General features: G+C 35.3%; 2 protein-coding genes across 4 annotated transcripts; both read left to right on the top strand.

The window, feature by feature from the left end:
* Positions 1 to 13,513: 13,513 nt before the first annotated feature.
* On the top strand, positions 13,514 to 15,665 carry LOC133311692 (29 kDa ribonucleoprotein A, chloroplastic). Its single transcript, XM_061512778.1, has 5 exons — positions 13,514 to 13,932; positions 14,054 to 14,155; positions 14,438 to 14,839; positions 15,317 to 15,413; positions 15,560 to 15,665. Exons 1-4 carry the CDS (start codon positions 13,585 to 13,587, stop codon positions 15,377 to 15,379), a joined length of 915 nt encoding a protein of 304 aa, XP_061368762.1. The 5' UTR covers positions 13,514 to 13,584; the 3' UTR covers positions 15,380 to 15,413; positions 15,560 to 15,665.
* Positions 15,666 to 19,564: 3,899 nt separating this feature from the next.
* Positions 19,565 to 24,829, top strand: LOC133311695 (protein CNGC15a-like). 3 transcript variants are annotated; one of them, XM_061512786.1, is made up of 7 exons: positions 19,565 to 19,626; positions 19,821 to 20,346; positions 20,724 to 20,798; positions 20,973 to 21,265; positions 22,043 to 22,154; positions 22,740 to 22,976; positions 23,839 to 24,829. In XM_061512786.1, exons 1-7 carry the CDS (start codon positions 19,595 to 19,597, stop codon positions 24,547 to 24,549), a joined length of 1,986 nt encoding a protein of 661 aa, XP_061368770.1. In that variant the 5' UTR covers positions 19,565 to 19,594; the 3' UTR covers positions 24,550 to 24,829. The 3 variants fall into 3 exon arrangements, with proteins under 3 accessions (XP_061368770.1, XP_061368768.1, XP_061368769.1); XM_061512784.1 differs by having other exon boundaries at positions 20,586 to 20,798; XM_061512785.1 differs by having other exon boundaries at positions 20,586 to 20,802; positions 20,980 to 21,265.
* Positions 24,830 to 25,467: the final 638 nt, after the last annotated feature.

The raw sequence follows: 25,467 nt of genomic DNA, 5'->3' as shown, positions 1-25,467 counted from the left end.
TAGGTGGCCCCCCTGTGGTTTCCCACGCCTGGTCTTCAGTCTCCTCACATGCTCTGTATTCCACACTCGCTGTGAAATATGGGCACTTTGCGTCCTCTTACGAAGGGTGTCCCATCTATAAGGCCCAAGTATGATGTACATGCTAGGATCAATAGGCTCTGGATCCGATGCAGAACCCGAAGATGATGATGAATCAGCCATGACTCTAAACTATATAATATAAAACAACATTGAAATTAATCACATGTAATAACACATTTTATGTACAAATTAATTAAGCAATGCCCTAATTTATTATCAAAAATATTAAGCATAAACCCTACGTTTTTACTACAATCGAAATTAATGAAATAATATTAATACGTAGTACAGTAATTTGTTTGTAATACTGACATAATACTTAACTCTAAGTCACTAATAATTTCATAAATATGTACTAATAATAACACATAACTGACTACAAAATTATCAATACACTCCCACATTAATAACATCATACAAAATTTACGAAGTCACTATCACTATTTTCTAAATCACTAATTAATACGCTAAACCCCAATGCATAATTAAATATTAATAATAATAACGACGTAACAAAAAAATTACTAAATCATTACAACATTCATAGCATGGTACAAAATTTTTAAGTTACTATCCTAATGTTCTAAGTCTCTAATATACGATAAATCCTAGCATGTTCGCAAGGTAGCACTGTAATTTAAACGTATACATAGCAGGTATTACAAACTTACCTAAGTTGGCAGAGCTTCGCTACGAATATTTTCGCGTTCGGTCGGGAGCACAATCCATGGTTAGAGAGATGTTAGAGAGAGGTAAGAGTGAGAAGTGAAATGGTAAAAATGGGAGTATATATAGGGCACAAGTGTGACGCCCCTTTTGGGTGTCACATGTGACGCCGCATTGGGACGTCTCCCCCTCATTGGGGTGTCACATTGTGCAATAAATGTGTAATTATTCCTAAAACTGTAATAAATACGTAATTATTTTATTTAAAAACATTATTTTAATTTTTTTGCCTTCTTAATCTTCCATAGTTTTCATCTATATATGTCATTTCCTAATCATTTATCCAATCCCTCCAGCCAAAATTTGACAATGTTACTGAAATAATAATCATAGTAAAAAAAATAAAATAAAAAACTTCCTGTTTTGACTTATTTTCTTCCATTCCATGATTTTGGTTGTTTTATTAGTAAGCGTTCTATCCTTGGTATTTAACTTAACAAAGCTCCCAGTGGACGCTCAATCTCTCGCGATTATCCTGTTGATCATTCAGTGCATTGCGTAATTGCATACGATGTGTTCATTGAACTTAGCTTAACTCACTGTTACGCACAGTCTTCAACTCATAAACTCAAATGATTTTAGTTGTTTTTCAATTGAAGTCACAAAACTGTGCCTCCTCTTTTCATCTTTAGCACTGAATTAAACACACGGATCCCTGTGTAACCAACATGGTCCAAATCACCATGCTGCCAAGAATATAGTCTAAGTGTATATTTATTTGTTCACAAGACCTAGATTGATATTTTTGGGTCTCCGTGAATTCTGTAGCCAAAAAATATACATAAACAATGATAAAATGACATAGTTTTGGTATAAAAATTATAAAATAATTTTGGTCAGTGTTTTAGGATGACTGGATTCAATGCATCTTATCCAAAATTACCAAGGCCAATTCATGAATGTGTGAAGAAGGGTATGCATCATTGAATGTAACTCGTGTGTAGCCGTATTGTGATGTTGAGCTAGCTAGCTGGCTATAGATAAACAAACCTGTGTTACACATTATTTTCTTCTACATGGATCTTTTTTTCTCTGTCTAGCACTTTTGACAGAGCAGCTAGAACTTTTGTAGCTGTTTTTTTCTTCTACGTCCGAGTTGTATCTCCTCCAGAGTGAAGTTAGATACATCATAAAAAAGAACATGTGGGATCCACAATGGATCCTGTTCTTTTTCTTTTCCCTCTAATTCTAGAGCTCATTTTTATTGCTACCCTAGTAATGAGTGTTAGGTATTACTGTTATGTGGCTAGGAGAGCCTAAAATTGGGAAGATATGTACGTATAAATAGACTAAGTGACAATCTACCATAATAAGCGAGTCTATAATTACGTCTTAAGTCAAAACTTTAAAATATTACATTTATGTATTTTTACACTTCTATATTCCTTGCTTTGTTTATTTCTATGCAAAACATTATTTGTTACATTTGAATTCCCAACACTTATAATTTTATTTTCTGGGTGTTTGGGGTGCTGATAATGTGGCTCGAATTGGACTCTCTAACTGGGGCGACGAGGTCCGTGATACTGAAAGTCATTTCAGACTGAATTCATTTATTAATCTTGTTGTCTGTTATAACTGAGACTAGACCATATCCTTGGTCTGAGCTCTATGATCTTCGGTCTGTGATTCATACCGTCTCTGTTGGATATGAGTTCGACTATTATGATTTTAGCATAAGGGGGCGTTTGGTTGAGGAGAAATTTTTTGAATACTAGGGAAATGTAATTGATAGAGAAATGGTTGAAAAGTGAGATAAAGTGAGATAGGGATAAAGTGAGATAGGTAGGAAAATGTAAACAAAAAAGTTGTTTGGTGGGGAAAAACTTTACTGGGAAAATTAGGTAACTTTTATGAAATCTATGTTTGGTTGGAGGTAAAATATAGATTGGAAAACAAGTTGGTATTACGAAAATAACCCTGATTTTAAATTTTTTTGACGGTGGCATGCTACAAACAGGGTTGTTGCTCTCTCTTGGAAGACAGTGATCAATGGAATCAAACAGAGCAGAGTAATATTTCAAAGCATTGCACACTCTTGTTTCCAACCTGACCTCATTGTGCTGTGCTTCTTGCTCTGCCACAACCACCATTGTAGGATTTGTGCTGCGAATGAGCCCCAAAAAATCCCTCAAAGATCCTTCGCTCCCATCATAAAGCGTCTTGTGTAGCTGCAGAACACAATTCACACCCACGCTTGTAGTCATGTTAAGGCCAGGCTGTAACCAAAAATTTCCAGCACCCATTTGAGCCAAACTCAAACCTTCCCCTCCTCCTCCTTCCAGAACATCATCACTGCTACCCTTTTTTCTCTTTGCTTTGTTGGGAGAAGACTCGTGCTCTGTGTGCTCATTGAGGGTACGCTAGTCTTTTGGTTAAAAACCAATGTCAGCAAATAGCTTGCTTTTCACCAATACCACATGATCAAAGGGAAACTTTCACCGGGTATCTCCATGAAAATAAATATGCATCTTGGTTTGGTAGGATAGTGATTTAGGTAGGTAAATATGCAAGTTGGCTCAACCAAACATGGTGTAGGGATATTCCCACTTCTCATTTACCCATCTATCTCAACATTTTCCCCCAACCAAACACACCCTAATGGGTCCCCTCAAGTGTTTCCTTTTCTCCCAAAATAATTTGGCTGAGGTCCATGATAGGCGAGGTTTCTTCTGCTGAGTTCTGCGACTTAGCGTTCCCGTAGTTATTTTGAACTTCGACTTCCGGGTTTCTATGTTTTGTCCTTTTATCTTCCTATACAGTTGCGCCTTTACACGTGGTGCCTTGCGACTGGCTAAACGTGCCTAGAGCAGCGCATGCTGCCTTCACGCATCGTGTGCATCAATTGCTGCTATCAGAACGTCTCTTCAACCGCCATGTATCCTAGAAATTACCAGTTTGCCCTTGTCTTTTGCACTTCGTGCCGTAGGGGGCGTTTGGTTGAGGAGAAATTTTGTGAATACTAGGGAAATGTAATTAATAGGGAAATGGTTGGAAAGTAAGTTTGGTAGGAAAATGTAAAAAAAAGTTGTTTGGTTTGAAAAAATTTTACCGGGCAAATTAGGTAAGATTTATAAAGTCTATGTTTGGTTTAAGGTAAAATATAGATGGGAAAATAAGTGACAATTATGAAAATATCCATGTTTTTACATTACGAAAATATCCACGAAAATAAGTGGCACTAAACTAGAAAACAAAAACACAGTCAACATGCCATAAGCTACCCTAATCAAAGAGTCACAATCCTTTCTTTCTGTTTCTGCTGGGGCTTTGCCCCTTAATGTTACCAAAAAAAAAAAAAGTGACAATCCCATATCATCACCCTCCTCCTCTTCCTCGACCTTTTCTTCCTTTTTCTCAGGAGCCGGAGCAGCATCCGCAGCTGGGGCTGCACCTCCTGCAGGAGCAGCTGCAGCACCAACACCACCTCCAACGAACACTGCACCACCCACAATCACCTGAACAAAACATTCAACAGAAGCAATAACCGGAGGAATCAACGACGAGTGTGTTAAGCAAGGGTAGTTTTGGGAGCACCCATTTTCATGGTTTTCATTTACCCAGCTATCGGTCAAATACCACCATGGAAATAGGATTTTAGCGCCGTGATTTTAGTCCAACTTTGCGTGCAAAACTCAATTGCAAGGCAAATCAATTAGGTAGGCAAATTTTTGGATCACTTCTACCAAACGTGGAGAATCAACTTACCCATTATCAGATGCCCATCAAAATTTTGAGAAACCCTCAACCAAACGCCCCCTTAGTTCATTTGGTTTTACCCTATTCACTTTCGCTTCTCATTATCTTGCTTCTGCATTTCTAAGTTCTTCTTCTCCTTCCCATTTTCTTTTGCATTTCTTCTTACTCTGGGTTTTTGGGTGTTCGAGTACTTGCAAAGTTCATTTAGTTTGAGCAACTTTCGGTTGAGAGACGCTTTGTCACTTTCCTTTTGCGATACACTCTCTGTCCTCGATCCTAATATAGGTATCCCTCCTAAACACTTTCGTTTTCGTTCTTCTAGTGTTTCTATTAGCTCTACTTTACTCTTATTTTTGAGTTCTTCTGGTATTTATTTACTTCTTGCCTCTTTGTTGCTCCATTTGTATATTTTTGTGCTTTTGTAGTGGTCTGGGTGTACCTTTATTATTTTTCCATTCTGGGTAGGTACTTCCTAATTTCCTTCCCTCTAAAATTTCCAAGCGCACGAGTGTTGTTGAGGATGAGTATAAGAAATCGAGTGGGAAAGGGGAAACACAACATCTGAGAGGTTTCGGCCTAGGTGATGAGACGAGAGAAGACGAGTCTGAGTTTTTCCGGAGTCTTCCTCCCGGAGCTAGGTTTTGGCTTTGGGGCATAGACCAGATTGAGAAGGAGAAATAGGCGGCACTACTCTGTGGTTGTCGCAGCAAGGGTAGCAAGCGTAGACCCATTATGTGTTCCACTAGTCAAGGTCATGGCTCACAACTATTGGACCGGGATACTAGGTTTGGGTCTCCAAGTTCGTCGACTGCTGCTTATTTTATGCATGTCTCTCCGCAAAAAGATCCTTGTTGTTGTGATTATGAGATCCATGTTCGTCTATTTGTGGACCGTGATCGCCCCAGCTGGAGATAGAATTCGGGTCTAGGGCCAGTCCAGCTTGTTCATTTTTAAGTTCTAAACTTTTTGAGTGCGACTTAAGTTCTCTGACTCGGTCAACTTTAGCCAATTGTACTCATCAAAGAGATTTTTCCCAACCGAGTTTGGGTCCTGGTGATGTTTCTCATCCTTTTGAAATTTCGGATGAGACTTCTAACTCGTCTAGTAGTAGTTCTTTTGATTCAGGTATGTCTACTCATTTAACTAATCCTGGCTCTCCTTGTTCTAAGTCGTCTATGGAGCCGCCTTCAGCTGATTCGGTAACTCGGTTCCCTTAGGTTACTCCTGAAGTTATGTCGATGAAGTCGTCGATGGACTCTGAGGATGTAGTTAGGCTTACAGTAGGTAACATGGATAGTTACGACATTCTTCCCCTTGCTGAAGATGAGCTCGTTTAATCAGGGTGGAACCCGGACGAGGCTTTTTTCTTCTTCTTTTAATGAGACTTGATCACCAAGGTCGATCTTCAGTTTGCATTGACCGATTTCCAAATGGGTGTGTCAGCTCATCTTCGTATAGCCCCAACTCAACTTCATCCAAATTGTTGGACTTTTGTCAAGGCTTTCGAGCACCTGTGTGCATATTTGACTTTATGCTGCTTTATGTTGCTTTTCTTTCACTTCTTCAATGTTTATACTTCCCGCACCGGGTTCGCGTCGGCTGATCGGAAAGGTTGGACTAATATCCGGGGTCGTATGAAGAAACAACTTTTTACCATGTTTACCGACTCTTTTCAAGCGGTTCAAGGGTCACTTCTTCAAGGTTGTGGCCCGGGTCTAACATCGATTTCTTTCTTCTGAAGAGAGGGTAGAGGGGAAGTTTCCACTCTACTAGTCATATGAGCATCACAATTCCTCACCGCCCAGCTACTATTTCGGGGAGACCAGTCTTTCTGCCGAGGAACGAACTACGGCCAGGGCGTTGTTAAAATATTTGGAGCAACATGGTTTTTTCAGCTTGGCCTCCTTTGTGTTCAAATATCAGGAATTGATTGTGCTTCTTTTTCTGTATTCTTAATCCGAGCTAAATTCCTTGTTATATTTTCTTGTTGACTTCTTTCTGTTTCTATGTTGATTTTCTTTCCTGATTTTGCAGTTCCAACAACGATCGAACCCAGTTTCCTCGTAGCTTTGAACAAAGGCAAAACTTCTGCGGTGGCTTCTGATTCTAAGACGAAGAAGAAGGGCAAGGTATCTGCTGTGCAATTTCGCAATCAAATATATAAATCAATCACACAAGTACGCAAGTGCACGTGTCATATGTAATAAAGTGGATATGTGAGTCCAAGTATCGATTTCACGGAGATTAAGTAAAACTACGACTCTAAGTGAAGGAATAAAAGTAACAATAATGATTTTTAATTAATTAATGATTAAATTAATAACTAATAATTAAATTAAGCTAAGACTACTGATAAAATAAGGAACACAATAAAAAGATAAGTTTCAAGTATTCAAAGATAGATTAGGATTAATGTATCCATTATTGCAATTTCACCATAATGCAGTAACAATGCTATAACAATCATCCAATCAGTAATCAAAACACTTATGCATGCAAGGGCTCTCATCAACAATACATGTATACTAGTTCCCATATCTCTATGGCCAACATAGTTATGAATCCATTAAATGCAAGTTTCCTATACTTTTGTGGTGTGAATGATCTCTCTACCCACCATTAACGAATTAAATTAATTAAACCACAATATTTAATAACTTTTTGGGTTCACCTATATCTCTATAGCCCAAATCCTAGATCTCTTACAACTCTTTCTCGATAAGTAAACAAGATTAGAGACAATTTAAGTACTTTATTAAACAAGTAAATGGAAAATCATATAACAAAGTTTAGGCAAATTGATTACAACACAATAAGGGTACTCTATGACCAAATCCTAATAAATTAGCTCATACTTGAATAGAAAGAAACATGGGATGTTGCTATAGCTCTCTCTCACAACAACCGTTGGCTCCGCCACCATCCATATCTCTCAGCCGCCGGAGTAGTCTAAGGATTCACAGGATTCATCGATCTCTCTACTAAACCCTAGCTTCACCCTTTGATTTGTTGGATCTCTCTCAACAAACCCTCAATATCTCTTTAAGTGTTTCGCGGCTTGAAGCCCTAACTTTCTCTCTAACCGCTTTGAAATTTTGCGTTCAAACCTCCAAAGAACCTCCTGGATGTGTGTAGGCTTCTTTCTTTTATAGACCTTGATGACTTGGACTCCAAGTAATTCTTCAAATCCAGTACAAATATCACTGCAATCTGATCTTGATTTGATGAAGATTCTGCTCTGATTTGCTGAAGATATGGCTTTTAAAACAGAGCATATTGACTTTAGTGCTGAATCTCTATGCAAATCTTTCCAAATAATCTTCCAATATGAAATTGATTTGCTGAATATTCAATCCTGGTTTGTTGAAGATTTACTTTTGATTTGTCGGGGATTTATGTGTGATTTTTCTAAAGGGACGGTAACTTAGGCGCTAAGGAACTCTTTTTCCTTATTTTGGGCTTGGATCCCCAACGGCTAGCTATTGTTAATTTCATTCAACGCATAACTCTCCTAAGCCCGAGTGCTACAATTATACTTTTCAATCTTACGACTCTTACCTGCAATAAAACAACAAAGGCAATAAATGGATCTAACACTCAAAATAACATCAATTATCAATACTTAGCATATTTCTCATTCAAACCATGAAAAGATAAAGTTCATGCAATAATCATATAATTCCAAGAGAATTATGCATAAGTAAGGCATCAAATCATCAAATAAAAGCCTAAAAATAACTCTCCACAAGAGAGTTATCAGTATCCGTGACCGAGCTAGTATCTATCGGGGATGGGTCTCAAGGTTCCCCTACTTCTGCTCATGCTAGCTCCCCCGTGGTCGTGGCCACAACCATTCCTCTGAACAAAGAGGCCCCTCCTCCTCCTCATACTCCAGGGTCCTACATTCTTCAGCGAGGTGAACTTTGGGAATCCAGGGTGTCGACCGAGCTTCAAAGAGTCATCTGTCCTCCCCAACATTTTTTGGATCCCAAGCCCCTCTCTGAAGATGCACTCAAGGAACTTCATAAGATAGAGGCCGGCGCATTGAAGGCGTCTTCCTTGATCAAAACATTTTTTAATGCATGATAACTTTGCTAAGGCGCATTTTGAAGCTGCTTCTCTTCAAATTGAAAAAGATACGCGGGTAGAAGAGAGGAAGGCCTGGATCAAGGCTTATTAGAGGGTGGAGGAGGAATCAAAGGAGGCCAAGGCTTGAAAGAGAAGACCAACAGACTTTACCCTTTTAAAGGATGAGTTACTCACTAAGTTTCTCACACAAGTGTTTCTCTTTATAAAGGGATAAGAATCCTACTTCCTTCTTTAGCGGTGTTGCTGGGTTTCTTCCTCAGGATCTTTACCTTTAGCTTTGGCTTTTTTCTTCGCATTTCTTTTTTTTTCTCTCTCTCTTCGCACTTTACAATGGCAGCGACTAAACATCCCTTTTAAACTAGAGATTAAGGCACCTATTAGTTTGAGCCTGATTCATCATGGATCATAGATCTAATAGATTCTTACGAGCACAACTATTATAGGGTAATAATCAAACAAAAGGAGCCAGAATTGGATGAAATTTGGAACAAAAGGAGCCTCTTCATTTTTCTCAGACATTTTTGTGATCTTGTTTATCAATATAACATGTATAAAAGTGCATGATTATAATGAAAATGGACTAGTATTTGGGTTGGAAATACTGACATTGCTCTGGTGTTGACACTGGTCTGGCCTCCATTTACAAGTCAGATAGAATTTTCAGGCGATAGATATGTTTGAGAGGGTAGTAATGGAAGTTAATCAATTGAAAAACAATATTTGAGGCGTTGATTAGTCTAATTATTTAAACTAAATCTTGAGGGCATCAATCACGTTCTTTATTTTAATCTATATTCATATATATATATATATATATATATATGTATATATATATGGGGCAAGATATTCTTACACCGGTGTAAGAGTTAGAAGTCTTACACTCAATCTTGAGCATTGATCCACTTGTATCCAATGGCTCACATTACTAAAAATTTAGAATCCTTAGATATAAGTGGGATCAACGATCAAGATTGAGAGTGTAACTTACACTGGTGTAAAATGATCCTAACCCTATATATATATATATAACTTTGGTATATTGTTATATATATAACTTTGGTATATTGTCATGTGAAGTTTGCTCATATGTTTTTAAAATTTGAATCATTATTATAATCAGACCACATTATTGGTTACAAATACCCGTTAGTTTAGAGTTGCTTCCAACATATTTTAATATAATCTACATATGCATGTACGCAGCTGGTAGAAGTACAAACTTTTGCTGCACCTCAAATAATTTTAAGGCTGCTTTTGCCAACATTCTCATGTTTTGGAATTGAGAAATTATTCTCTCATGTAATAGGAACAAATTATTTTATTTTATAAATATATTGATAAATATGTCTTGTTATTTTTTATTTTTAACACATGATGAGACTCACCATATGTTGAGTCTATGACATAAGAGGGGGTGTCTTTTATAGCATAAAATTAGATGCTCCCTTTGGAATCATAGTTTTTGTCCCGGGGCAAAGGTAAATAATGGAAACTTAATAATAGGATGTGCACACGAGTCATATTGAACCGGAAGAGTGATTTGATTCGTGAATTGATTTGAAAAAAATAATGTAATTCTTAAATTGATTAAAAAATTATGGTGTAATTCGATTTGATTTCAACTTCAATTCAATTCATTTGTATTTGTCGCATTTCTAACAATGCATATGATTCGGTTTTCAACCCGAACAAACTAAACCGGACGTAAAATAATATGATTCAAGTCAATACACAAATCAAATCGGTTGATTTAATTTTTCACACATCCCTATTTTACGAGCAAATATGTAGTGCTCCAGAATCAATACACCCGGAGAGAGGGTCCAGGAAATTAATTTCCCTATTTTACGGGGCTAATATAGCTTGTGGCTTTGGTTTTATGAATTCGAGTTAGCTGGGCCATGACTCCAACGTATTTTAATGCAGGCGCATGTTGACTTTGTGCTATAGTTCATGGGATTGGATATAATGGCAATATCTGGTTTATATCAATGTATTCAGCTGCCTTCCCTGTCTCCGTTCACGGGTGCATTATAGGCTATGTAGGTTTCCATGTAGAATAGAGCAAGGTTTGTGAAAAAATCAACTAATATCTAACCATAAAATCCTCGAACAAGTTTTATAATTTTATTTTTTTGTCATCATAGTAGCTAGATTATAAAATAATGTCATACATGTTGTATACTTTATGATATCCTATAAGTGATTTTTACTACTCATTTGTCAATGCAGAGTTTCTAGTGATGTAGGCTGAAAAAGACATTTGAAGGTATTACAACAATGATATGGAAACTTAGGCTCTTGCCTTTCACACACACTCTCTCTCTCTCTCTCTCTCTCTTTCACACCTATCTTAAATTTGTATGACATAGCACTTTCATTATGCTTCAGATTAGTAAGTTTTACATAGGCAATGAATGACAGGAAGAAGATTATTTTTTGGCAATTAATATTTTTAGCATAATTTATATGATGGGCATGCATATGGGTCTGGAGATGAAACTTGTAGGTAGTACTTAATAAGAGTCTTCCTGTTAGTGCATGAAACCATAGAAAAACAAGTAGCAAGCTTGTATTTGTGACCCCAAACTTTTGATGTATCAGTGCTTTACGATTCAGTGCAAGTCCCAAAATAATACAAATTAATAAGGAATTTGACCATGTTTTTGTCACGTTTTCCCAAATTTTTTTACCAGAATGTTATGTTACTGCAAAAATTTGTCAAAATGTCGTGGTGACAAATATATTGTTAGTGATAGTGAGTTTCAAATGCCAAATGTCACGAAATGATAGATCACCAAATTCGTTATCAAGGAAATGATAGACCATCAAACTTGTTGTCTCTGTAGTCTATCGTTTCGTGACATGTGGCACAAAATTTTGAAAATTTTATCGTAAAATTTTAGAAGGTTATAATTTTTGACTCGAGTGTCCGAATCAGGTATTTATTTTCATTCCATATAACTTTTCAAGATCTATGCCCTAACAAATGCCTTGGTCAAAATTTTTTCCCAAAAAATGCTTTCTTATACTTCTTTTGGCACATTTTATCTCTGTAAATGATATTATTTTCTTTCTTGTGTCCCTTTTGGCACATTTTATCTTTGTAGATGATATTATTTAATTTTATTCTTCCTTGTGCCCCTTTTGGCACATTTTATCTCTGTAAATAATATTATTTAATTTTATTCTTATTTTCACGCTCCAACACTAAAAATTAATCCTTCGTAAATTTTTCAGCATGTAGATCTTAAAATATTATGTGGAATAAAAAAAATCAACCAATTTGATCACTTAAGTAAGAAGTTATAACTTTCTAAAAATGAGTTGACTTTTTGACTAATATAATGACGAGTTTGTCACCATGACATCTTGGCAAAAATTTTTTTTTTTTGGTGAAATCTTGGCAAAAATTTTACGTCACATAATGTCTCCAAATTAGTAAGCATAACATGCAGATGGTGTGGTAATTAGGTTTCTCCGCTGGATTTTTACTCTTTCTCTTTCACATTTTGACTTTCTTGCAGTTATTTATCTCAAGACCAAAAATTAAAGTGCTTAATCTTCTGATTTTATTCATATACCTACAGAGGGGCTACAATAAAGCCTATTCTGGGGACGATTTCCCATCATCAAAGAAGACTTCCATAAAGATGAAGAGCCTGAAACCCGAGATGAAGAGTTCAGTGAAAGTCAACTTAATAATTGAAGCACAATTGCTGTTGCAATATTATGATAAAAATAAAGATTGTTAAGAATTACTATATGCAATTCTTGTTGTGGCATCACATGCTCCATCTTATCATAGAACTTAAATTAATATTGGTCGGAATCTTCCTTCATTGATATAACAATAACTTTAAGAAGTTGAAGGTACAATAATTGACCTTCATATTTAATATTTAATTTGCATTCTAGGGTTGTTATTAGATTAATATTTTTTTCACAAATCATTGTCACCATTCCATAAATTAATATATATGCATTTTAGTGTGGTTAAGCACTTGATCATTCTTCACCATCTATATACGAAATCTGAAAAATCTCTTCTTCTTTTTTGGATATAGAAAAAATCTCTTTCTTGTTATAAATCGGTGTTACATATGACTTTAGTGTACTCATAAAATAAATGCTTAATCTTCATAATCCTTCTTGCTTGGCTTCTTGTTAAAGCACACTCAATATTTTGTAAGAATCACTGGGTTATGTGGATAGATGTAATCACATTAACGAAAAGTATGATCTAATCAAGCCAAGAATTAAAGAACATCTTTGGTACTATCGTCGTGCCGAGTACTAGGTATAATAATATATCAAAAAATTTCCTAAGAGAAGGTACCATTCATGTTGAATATGGTGGAAGGAGATATTATGACATGAAGCCTTGTATGATTGAGGCTCCAATGCAATGTTCGTATATTACTTACTTCCAATTCCTTCTTGTCTCAAGTTTATTAGGGACTTATTGTGATATGATATCTTAGTTAAAAGGTATAGGAAAAGGTACGCTAAACAAAAAAATTCATGACAATTACATGACACTTTCTTACTAGTTCTTTGTTTCACTAGGCCCACTTGCAAATTAAGAAGGAGGAAATCCAGCTTTGGTTTGGTCCTCCATGGAAGAAACGAACAAAACAAAAAAAGAACACACACTTGGGCCTTTGGGCCATAAAGACATGCATTATCCATTAGGTAATACAGATATCTTGCAGATTACACTGATAACACTTTACCACGTATACAATTTTTATTTTTATTTTGCAAAAATATCTCTGCACACACAAAAAGAAACAAAAGAAAATATCTGATACAAACGAGGGACAAAAAAGTAAATGTAATAACACCCCACCTTACCTTATCGGAAACCTTTCAGTTGCATAAATATCACAATGCCTTATTCACTCGCAATATAAACCCTCGCTTCCCATTTCATAACTCAAGAAACCCTTATTTTTTGGTTCTTAGCCTTATCCGTTAACGTTAACCATGTCTACCTCTGCGGCTTCTCTAGCACTTCCCACTCTCACTCTCCGAACACGACAACCTCTGTGTTCTCCTCAGTGTTTCTCTTCTTCCCTATCCCTCAACCCTAACTCAAAGCGCTTCTCCATTTCCGCGGCGTTTCTTCGTCCAACGTTGTCGTTGTCGTCTCGTTTCGTTTCCCATGTTGCTCTCTCCTCAGAGTTCGACCAGGAAGAAGACACCTTCAGCGGAGATGAACGTCCCAACTACTCCCCAGACCTCAAACTCTTCGTGGGTAATCTTCCTTTCAGTTGTGACAGTGCCCAACTCGCTGAGCTCTTCGAAAGTGCTGGGAATGTAGAGATGGTTGAGGTATTATGCTTGTTTCTTCTCAAAGTTTGCTTTTTGATGCTTTAATAAAGAACCCTTTTGGAAGAAAAGAAATGGGTTGCGATTTTTGTTTTTAAGTTCTGAAATTGTTGGGTTTTGGCAGGTGATTTATGATAAAACGACTGGGAGAAGTAGGGGATTTGGTTTTGTTACCATGTCTTCCGCTGATGAAGTTGAAGCAGCTGCTCAACAGTTCAATGGTTATGTGAGTCATCATGTCATAATTTGTTCAATTATAAAGTTAATTTATGTTCAAAGTTTCTTTTCTCTTTTTTTTTTTTTTTTTTTTTTTTTTGGACTTTTGTGTTGTTTCAGATTATGACTCATTTAGTGAAGTTGGCTACTTCGGTATTTAACTGTGTTAGCTGTCTGAGATTGAGTTTATATGATGTGAAATGTGAATGTATTTGTTGTTGTCTGTTTTATTATGTATGGCTTAGACCATTCTGTTTATCACATTTAAGAAAGAGTCTTTGGAAATTCATAGGAGCTAGATGGAAGGCAATTGAGAGTGAATTCTGGACCACCTCCTGCTCGGAATGAGAATTTCAGGAATGATAATTTCCGGAATGATAATTTCAGGAATGATAATTTCAGAAATGAGAATTTCAGGAATGATAATTTCAGAAATGACAATTTCCGTTCTAGAGGTGGCCCTCCTTCCAGAGGTGGTGGTCCTTCTTCAGATAGTGAACACCGTGTACATGTTGGTAATCTTGCTTGGGGTGTTGACCACTTTGCACTTGAGTCATTGTTTGCCGAACAAGGAAAGGTTTTGGAGGCAAAGGTAATCTATGACAGGGAAAGTGGAAGATCAAGAGGCTTTGGGTTTGTGACTTACGGTAGCTCTGAAGAGGTCAACAGTGCTATTCAGTCCTTAGATGGTGCGGTAAGCATGCTAATCCTTCTCCTTTGCGAAGTGGATGTATTATTTCAGTATATTCCGGAAGACATATATAAATGAGATAAGGCCTTTTTCTTTTCAGATTTCACATGTCAAATTCATATGGTTATGAAAATAATTTTAGATAAGAAGCATTTCGTCAAAATTCTGTTTGATAAAAGCTTATTTTGCTGCATAAATTCATTACTGTTTCTGCATTTCTGAATTCAAGCAATTAGAATATCTGTGTGCTAAACATGAACTGCAATCTGATGAGTTGGATTTTGTATGGTTACATCTTAAGAAGTTCCATCTTAATTATAAAGAGTTAAATCCCTTGTAAGAGTTCAAGCCTTGTTAAAAGCTATGTTCTAAGTTGTTTAAGTTGGGTACTTGTGTATAATTGTATAGGCCTTATCCTCACTGGCCATCTTCAATTATATATTTAACCACCAGAATCTGATTATTTGATATTGGTTGCAGGACTTGAATGGCAGAGCTATACGAGTCTCTGCAGCAGATGCTAAGCCCAAGCGTCAATTTTGAGGATTTATCCTTTCATCTATACCTGAGAACTTCGGTACTATTCTGTACCTATTTAATATATGTTGTGTGTTCTAATTCTAAAACATCTTACAATTATGGCATTTCTTACCATAATTCCTCATGAGGCTCTATGCATTTGGCTGAATGTTCCAAGCTTTTGGTATTGTTTGACCTTAACAGGTAGTTGGGAGTTAAGCGGCTGCAAGTCATTGATGTTTAGCAACAGTTTGTGAAAAAATGCATCATTGAGACTGTATTTACCTACAGTACAGTACCTGTAAGAAGATATGTTAAGTTTCTTTTGAAGTTTAAACGTATGCTCCAAATTCCAAGGTTGTCATTTGAAACTGATTTGTAGTCGTTATTTCACAACTTTGTTATAGAAGTAGATGACTCAATATTTGTTAGTTGCCATATTCAACTTCCTAAAATGTGCCGGAAAATTATCACCACAAATTTATTTTATAGTTTACTTGTTTGGTGGGAAGGAGTAATGTGATTTGTTGTCCTTGTGAAATCTATTATATATTTGGTTTCATGTTGATGACTTGAGGTAAATGGCCTAGAATTCCTCCTTCATGGTTATATTTGCTTAATTCTATGCATTTAATTGTACTATATCACCTGGGGTTTAAATACCCCTTAAAGAGTATTCTAGAATCATTCTCCACGTTAAAACCCTTTTACACCGTTTTTATATAGGGAAATAATTATTTCTTGTTGTATGAGAAAATTATTTTATGTAACAGAGACAAAGTAGTGGGATCCACATTATTTTTTTGTTTTTGTTTTTGTTTTTATAAATGGTGGACCCTATTATGTTGTTTTTGTTGCATGAATATAAGATTAATAAATCCCTTTTATATAATGTGTTGGTAGTTTATACACAACTTAAAACACCGCTGTGATTACGTACTAAAAAAAATGCCATTGTGATTTAGACTTACCCTTAAAACAATATTGTGTTTTGGAAGGTTATTTGTGATGTTAAAACTCTTTTTTGAGTAAGGACTTTATTATTTGTACGCCTACAGTAATACAAATTCTTGAACTATACTTTTTTGTTAAGTGAAAAAGGGATAGGTTATTTTTTGGCACGGTGTTTGAGAGCGGTAAGCAAGGTAGGTATAAAAAAAAGTAGGTAGAATAATTTATTTCAAATAATAGAGACAGAGAGTATATGTTAAAAGTTGTATCTTTTATTTATGGGGTTTGCATTTATCATTTAACATGACACAAGAAAGTTTTCTATACACAATATTTTGTGGAGAGAGTGGATTTTCTCATGTGAAAAAATGATAATGTGGTCATGTTATTTGATCATAACCACTTATTGATGATGAGACAAGAGAAAAGTATATAATTTTTAAATAAGTGGTCGTGATCAAATAACATGATCACTTTTTTACATGAGAAGATTTACTCCATTTTGTGGGGCTCACATTTTCTGAAGCAAAAAAAACAATTACGGTACGTAAAACGAATCTTTATAATATTACTCAAATATTTTTCTTACAACATAACACTTATAAAAATCTTTATTTATTATTTAAAGAGTGCAATTAACATAATGTTTGTGAATGGCTGGTGTCCTCGGCATTGAATATGGATAGCTGCCACTGCTGTTCATCATTTGCACGTTTGGTTTGGGTGGTTGAGCTGAATGATGCAAGTCTAGCATTGCCTTTAATGCTATCATCATTGAAGTATGTCACTGAGGCCTTAAATTCGTCTCACTTTTAGCCCCAGTCACGGTTATTACGTCTGGCCCTATAACTCATTCTTCTTGCCGAGCTGCACAGGGAGTTAATAACATTTGGGACAGAAATTGATTGAGCTGAAAGTCAAGCCAATATTATGTTTTATTTCAGATAACTTGTGATTAGGGCTATATAATAAGTTGGCTTTTGCCTAAATGAACGTGATTTATACATTATAATTGGAGGTTAGTCTGACACTGTCTCGTTAGTTTGATGAAAGTTAAATTGTAAGTCTGGCTTGATATATTTTTTAAAAATAAACATATTATAATCTCAATTATGATAAATTAACATATAATTCTTAAGAAATTGGTTTACAAAATAAATATGATTAACTTTTATAACTATCAATTAATACCTTCACAATATTTATTCGTGAAAATTTAGGGAAAGATAAATCTATTTAAATTTCAGTATTCTCCTAAAATATTATAGATCACTTTAAATATAAAACAAAAATACAATCTATTAAAATTTCATTCTAAAACGTCATAGTTCGGCCAATAGACTTTGAAGCTAGACTTCGTAAAATCAGATTAATTATTAAGTAATTTTTTTTTTTAACTACACATGCTCTATTTTAATACTTTATCCGGGTGCTGCATGACGTATTTAAACCCTGACTTTTGATAAAATTATATCATATAGAAACTCAATAATCAGTTATCATTCTTTTTTAAGTTCAACATCTTGATTTAACTTAATTTCTATAAGAATTTTGCCTCCATGATCAGCATCGTTCACAATGACAAAAAAAAAAAAAAAAAAAAAACACTTTCAAAATTTATAAGAGATTGGTTATATTTATTATCAACTTATATTAAATCTTTTATTACCATCTCTATTACCCTTAAATTTATAGAGGAGGTGAACGAGAAATTATTTAAATTTGATTCGTGGTAGTAATAGGTAGTTTGATAACAGGTCTTACTGGACTATGTTTTTTAGGCTTATGATCTATCTCTAGTTTATTACCTCCGATTTTATAAGGATTTTATATTATAGGATATAAAATTATCTTCTACGTACATAAAAATACGTGGAGTTCATATATATATATATATAGGGTTTTATAAGAGTTATGTTGTAGGAAAAGTGATTGTGTAATGTTATAGAGATTCGTTTTGCGTGCCTTAATTTTTTATTTATTTTTTTGTTTTAAAAAGTGTGGGCCCCACAAAATGTTGTGAGTGTAGAAAAGTTTGTTGTGTTATGTTAAAGGATAAAACGAAAACCCATATATATATATATATATTTACATGGCCTTACGTACATTAAAATATGTGGAATTGATATATATATATATATATTCACATGGCCCTATTTGGGTGGCACGCAATTTTATGTGTGCTTAGTAGGTTTTATACTCATATTTCTTTGCTAAAATTAATCAGAGCTGTCCCCAGACAGTAGGTGCTGTTGATAGTAGTGTTTATGACTTGGTTTTGAGCTTGACATCATTCTCTGCGATGCTGTTGGTTAAGGTTCTCAACGTCATCAAAATCTCTTCAAAATTTGAGACAAAAAAAAAGCTTACAATGCAATGCAACTGTAAACTTTGATGCCCATTCCACACATGATGAATAAACATTAAACAAACCCATGTCATTTAGAAAGCTTCAAATGGTCTATTAATGAATAAGACATGTTCTGAATTTTGGTTAGTAAGCAATCTTCAAATTATTTTTTTCTGGTACCTTCTAAGTTCTCACAGTTACAGTCCAAGTCATATTAAGTCAGTGAGGAAGAATAAGCAAAGTTCATAGATATGAGACTCAAGACTCAAAAAGAAGTTCAAATCAAAATTCATGGTACAAGTCAAATACTGAATTCAAGGTAGTAATGAAGAAAAATTGACTGCAAGTTTTATCTGGTTAAATTTCTTTTCTTCTCTGTCTTCCTCTTTCTACTTCTCTTCTATTGTTTCTCCACATAATCGAACTTGAATATGCTGTTTTTCATTGATACGTTTCCCCACAGTGTATCTTAAAATTTTGCATGGATATTAAAAGGGAAGAAGAGGATAAAAGGCAGTTTTGGTGGCTCTGCATCAACCTCATGTATTTTTCATTTCATATTCTTCCTTCACTATTTTCATCTTTTTATCTTAGAAAAATAACGTCCATATATGACCATGAAGTCCAAGGAGCGAAGACTTTGAATTCTCCACAATCTTTCAGCAGTATCAAATTCACAGGTTTTACCTGCACTTTCATTGAATAAACACCAAAAGATTACTGCAGTTATTGCTTATGAACCTAGTCAGTTGTCTCACTTTTCTGTCACATGATTTCTGGGAAAGATGGTACGGTAAATAAGCTTCTTCTTTTTCTTTTTCTTTTGTTTTTTGTGGTTGAGCTCTTCAATGAAATCTTTTTCTGATAGTTAATAAACCCCTATATATACTCTCTAATTCTCCTTGCAGGGTGAAACTAACAAGTTGAACTAGAGAACTATGGCTTGTGATAGATATTCAAGATCTGTAAGGTTTGCCTATTCTTCCCTTTGCAAACTTGCACCTACTTAGAATTTAGTGTTACTTATGCCAGTGCCTCTATTAACTAATTAATGTTATAGAACATATATCAATTTATGTAGTTACATTTTTGTGGGATTTGGCTATTCTCACTACCTTTTGATTTTATGTTGTTGCTAAAATTTTGTGTTATATGTGTATCCAGATTTCATGATGATCTTGAAACTGAGATGTTAACAGAAAGCAAAGAAAGTCACTTGTCAATGCAGGACTATAAGATGAGAGGCAAACAGAATATTGGGAAGGATGCAATAAACAAGTCACTGGAAGGAAGAGAACTTTCTAGGGTCTTTTCTGAGGATTATGATGCAGCTGAGATATTAATATTGGATCCTAGGGGACCTAGAGTAAACAAATGGAACAAAATTTTCTTAGTAGCTTGTTTGATTTCATTGTTTGTGGATCCCCTATTCTTTTATTTACCAGTTGCTAAGAAAGACAAATGCATTGATATGTCTTCTGGTCTTGAAGTGTCCCTTACCATAATTCGGTCCATGGCTGATGCATTTTACATTATTCAGATTTATGTTCGGTTTCAAACTGCTTATATTGCTCCTTCCTCTCGTGTTTCTGGTAGAGGAGAGCTTATTATAGACTCTTCAAAGGTTGCAGCTAAGTACCTGCATAGAGACTTCTGGCTTGATCTAGTGGCTGCCCAACCACTTCCACAGGTATGTTCAATGTTCTCTTGAGAATTTGTTGGTGAAGAAACAAAGCAGATAGAGTGAGGGTAAGAGTATCTCTTTTGTGATATGATAAAATGATAATATACTAATATAATATATGTCTCTTGTTATCATTTGCTGAACTAAACTGATGTTGCAGTTCAAAATGATTTTATGTGTAGTATACATCATGTTTAACTGTTTCTGTTGCAAGCTAACAATTTCATAATTAATATTCATGTTAGGTGTTAATTTGGGCTGTAATTCCAAATCTAAAGGGGTCAGAAATGATTGCTTCACGGCATGTTTTGCGCCTTGTTTCCATTTTCCAGTACCTCTTGAGGTTGTATCTTATTTACCCTTTATCATCTGATATTGTCAAGGTAAATGGGGTAATGATGGAAAAAGCTTGGGCTGGGGCAGCATATAATCTGATGCTCTATTTGCTGGCGAGTCATGTAAGTCAATGTTCCAAATACTTCATATTAGTAGCTTTCTAACATGTACTATATCAAGATCTCTTTTTTATTTTTATTTTTTTTTGTTATGCTTTTCATTCAGTTTTTTATTTTTTATTTTATTTTATATATTGCTTCTGATTCAATCCTTAACTGTCCCTTTATTTCAAAAAGGTTTTAGGATCCTCTTGGTACCTGTTATCAGTTGAAAGGCAGGATGAATGTTGGAAGAAAGCTTGTACTCTTGAGTACCCACACTGCCAGTATCATTATCTTGATTGTCAAAGCATAGGTGACCCAAATAGGGCTGCTTGGTTCAGATCAAGCAATCTTTCAGGTCTATGTGATCAGAACAGTGATTTCTTTCAGTTTGGCATTTTTGCTGATGCTCTGACTTTGGAAATCACGGGCTCAAAATTCTTCAACAAATACTATTACTGTCTTTGGTGGGGATTGAGGAATCTAAGGTAACTCAATTTGTTGATGTCAAAGTTGGACAATTCATCAAATAGAAAATTTATTCTATCTTTAATTTACCTTTTTTAATTTGATGGCAATACACATAATTAAGAGCATTATCATCACTTCAAAGAAGATCACAGATGATAATAAGTATTATGAGATTCCAATAGACCATATTTTAGTGAATTATACAAATTGATAAAAAAAAATTTACTCAAATTTTGGATTTTTGTTTTACTATTGTTCTGAATCGTCCTTCACAGTCTAGTACATGGCCTCCCCATAGTGAGTCCATAGACCTCATTAAAGGATCTCTCACTCTCTTGCACAGTTCACCATATGGTGCATTTCCTCATTCACATTAGTGAGATAGTAGGCAAAACAATTATAATAAGGGAATATTTTTCATATATATATCTATCCCTCTTCACCATTTGAAGAGGCATTCTGCATTTGTTACTTTCATGAACTGTTACTCTGCTGAAATATAGAGTCACCGTATCCTTACAAATTTCCTCTTTCTCAGCCATACCAGAGATACGCCTTTTGTGACTCCTCCAAGAGCTCTGATCCATAACACTACCTCTAAAAAGCACTTCCATAGTGATATACTCCTAGCTCTCCTACAAAAACAGCTCAACTATAATCAAGACCTTCATGTTCTTAAAGAAAATACCATCACGTTTTGTTGTCTTAACAGTCTTTTACTCTTGATCCTTGACCTATTTTTAGCCCACACTAGATTTTTAGATGTTTTAACTAATTCTATGCCAAATTTGCAGCTCTGCAGGACAGAATCTCTTAACAAGCACACATGTTGCAGAGATAAATTTTGCGGTGATTGTTGCAATTCTTGGATTGGTGCTTTTTGCACTGCTTATAGGCAATATGCAAGTAAGTCTAGTTGTTGCCAGTCTTTAAATGTGCTGCAACTTTCAGGACTTGATAATTATTCGCAAAAGTAAACTCATTATCTGTTGGTATATTAGAGTTCTTTAACATCAGGATTTTTTAAGAATTTTCCTTTTTTGGCTTACAATGATTATTTAAATATGAAATTTCTGAACCTTGTGAGACAGGTTGTGTGTTCATTGAGTAGGATTTATTGTCATGATTTCTAGTGAATTCGTCATCCATATATTAACTATATAGCTTATAATAATCTTTAATTGAAAATTCTTATAGATGACTGACTCTTTTTGTTGCAAAAAGCTTATTGAAGTACTGCCACCTTGATTCACTTTCATTCAACATCAACATCAACAACACCTTTATCCCAAATTAATTGGGGTCGGTGGTAGATGAACCCACATGAAAGATACAAAACGGTTGAAAAAAAAAAGTAAAAAAAGCAAAAAATAAATAAATAAATAAACAAATAAAATAAAAAAATAATATAATATGTATGGTTTTAAATTTAGATCATAACTTGGATTCTCATATATTGTATTTTCATATAAATACTTATCTGATTAACAGACCTACCTGCAATCCACCACTCTGCGGCTGGAAGAATGGAGAATAAGAAGAACAGATACGGAAAAATGGATGCATCACAGGCAGCTCCCTCTTTACCTGAAGCAAAATGTGCGACGTCATGACCAATTCAGATGGGTTGCTACTCGTGGAGTGGATGAAGAAACTATTCTCAGAGACCTTCCTGCGGATCTCAGACGTGACATTAAACGCCACCTTTGCCTTAATCTAGTTCGACAAGTAAATCTTTCTAATCTTTTTCCTGCATGTTATTTCTTTGACACAGCTTTGTGAATTAAGAAAGTTCCAAATAAGCTTCTCATGCAGTGTCAAATCCTAGTCAGCATGTATGCAAGTTTTATCCTAAAAGACTCATTTTAACCCAAAAGTGTAAGCCTTTTTTTAGGTGAAGACCGTGTCATTGACATACAAGAACCCATTAGATTTAAAATGTGGACAATGCATAGGCTCTCCTACTTTGTGCTAAGAAACTCCACAATATATAGTTATTGATTAATAGAATGGAGGATGGTGAGGATCACACTAGTTTGGTCATAAAAGTTCTGATATCATATAAAGAATTATTTTAACTCAAAAATTTAAACTGTTAAGTGAAAATTCCAATATGTGTTTCTTGTGAAATAAACTCGTGTCGTGGAGATATAATACAATCATTTGTATGTTTTTACCCAACAACTTAACCTTTTGGAATAACAAATTCATGACATGGTATCAAAGCTTTTATAATCAAGTGGTTTAGAATTTGATTCTTGACCTTTCTAGTCGAGGGAAGGGACAAGCATTGGCGGTCACCCTCACTGAACTTTGATTATTTTATAATTACATGTATAAAATGATATTTGTCAAATAATAATAAACTATTAGTGTTAATAGTTCGTCGCTCCAGAAAAATACTTATAATAGTCCATCTTAGTATTCTTAACAATACTTGTAAATTTGGTATTTTATTTTTGCCCCCTAACACAAAAATCTCGGGTCCACCGGTGCCTAAGGGAGAGATATAATAAAATCATTCATGTAAAGAGAGTTGGTTTGTGAGATAAAACAACTAAAAATTAACAACTTAATTGGTCCATGACAGGTACCACTATTTGATCAGATGGATGAAAGGATGCTAGATGCAATATGTGAAAGGTTGAAGCCTTCTCTGTGTACTCCAGGAACTTGCCTAGTTCGTGAAGGTGACCTTGTCACTGAGATGCTCTTCATTGTTAGAGGACGCCTAGATTCTTGTACAACCAATGGTGGCAGAACTGGTTTCTTTAACTCATGCAGAATTGGCTCTGGTGACTTCTGTGGTGAAGAGCTCTTGCCATGGGCTTTGGACCCTCGTCCAACTGTTGTCCTTCCATCCTCAACTCGCACAGTGAAAGCCATCACTGATGTGGAAGCTTTTGCACTCATTGCAGAGGACTTGACGTTTGTAGCAGCACAATTCCGCAGGTTACATAGCAAACAACTTAGGCACACGTTCAGGTTCCATTCCCATCAGTGGAGGACATGGGCTGCATGCTTTATACAATCAGCTTGGTTTAGGTATAAAAGAATGAAGGAGACAAGGGACCTAAAGAAAAAGGAGAATCTGATAATGGCTTATGTCCCTGGAACTGGTGGCACTGAATATTTCTCTGCACCTCTTCAGGCCCCAATGTGCTCAAGTTTTACAACTTATGCTGCTAAAATATCAGCCAACCCAAGGAAAGGTAGTAGCTTGAGATATGGTTCTGAACTTGACATTCTTGGTTCATTAAGGAAGCCCCTTGAACCAGACTTCACTGATGATGATAGATGAAGCATTAAAATGTTGTCCATTAATTGGAGAAGGCCTGTTAATCAGTGTGTACATCTTAATGGAGTATGTGCTGCTTACTAATTATAGTAAACTTTGTAACTATGAAGGACTCATATCCCTTGGAGTAGGGCCAAGGATGGTAGTAAACTAGAGCAGAGGTATGATTTTGCATGAATAAACTATTTGACTACTGGTACAAGATCCTTAACTCAAGTAGCACTCAGTTCCTTTGGATTACTTGATTCTAGACTCTAATTCCATTCAGGCCTCTTTGTATGTATTTTAGTCTACTATTTCTCTTCTCACACAGGTTATAGACTTCCTTTGTTAAATAAATAAAAAAAAGGACTACTAAATATAATTGAGCACATAATATAAAGCCAAGAAAGTTGAGTACTTCAGCATCTAACTATGCATATTGGAGCTGGCCCAAGTAATGCATAGCTGGGCGTATATAAAAATAACTGCCCAACTCAAGTGATATGGTCCAATGTTTGCCCTTTGCTTCATCAGCCCAACAAAAAATGTTAATTAGCTTTCATACCAAACCTTTTTGGGCCTTGAGTAAGAACCATTGGCAAACGGTTTGTCTGTGGATTTTGTTAGAGAAATGTAAAATAATTAATTTAGTCTCACCCAATGCCTTAAGATTTTGAGTTGAAGTGACGCTTATCAAGGTATCAGAGCTTCAGTCACCAGAGGTCCGTCTCCACTTTCAAATCGAATTAAAAAAAGCACAACTCACGTGATATGGTCTAATGTTTGCCCTTTGCTTCATCAGCCCAACAAAAATGTTAATTAGCTTTCATACCAAACCTTTTTGGGCCTTGAGTAAGAACCATTTGCACACGGTTTGTTTGTGGATTTCAACTTTTTCGCATGGTTCAAGATGATGTTTTATGTTGTTAAATAACACAT

Source organism: Gastrolobium bilobum, unplaced genomic scaffold (genome assembly GCF_033153095.1).
Source record: "Gastrolobium bilobum isolate Gb01-03AN ecotype WA unplaced genomic scaffold, APGP_CSIRO_Gbil_v1 utg16366, whole genome shotgun sequence".
Classification (NCBI taxonomy): domain Eukaryota; kingdom Viridiplantae; phylum Streptophyta; class Magnoliopsida; order Fabales; family Fabaceae; genus Gastrolobium; species Gastrolobium bilobum.
The sequence above is the reverse complement of the archived record's forward strand: the minus strand, read 5'-3'. Positions and strand labels throughout refer to the sequence as shown.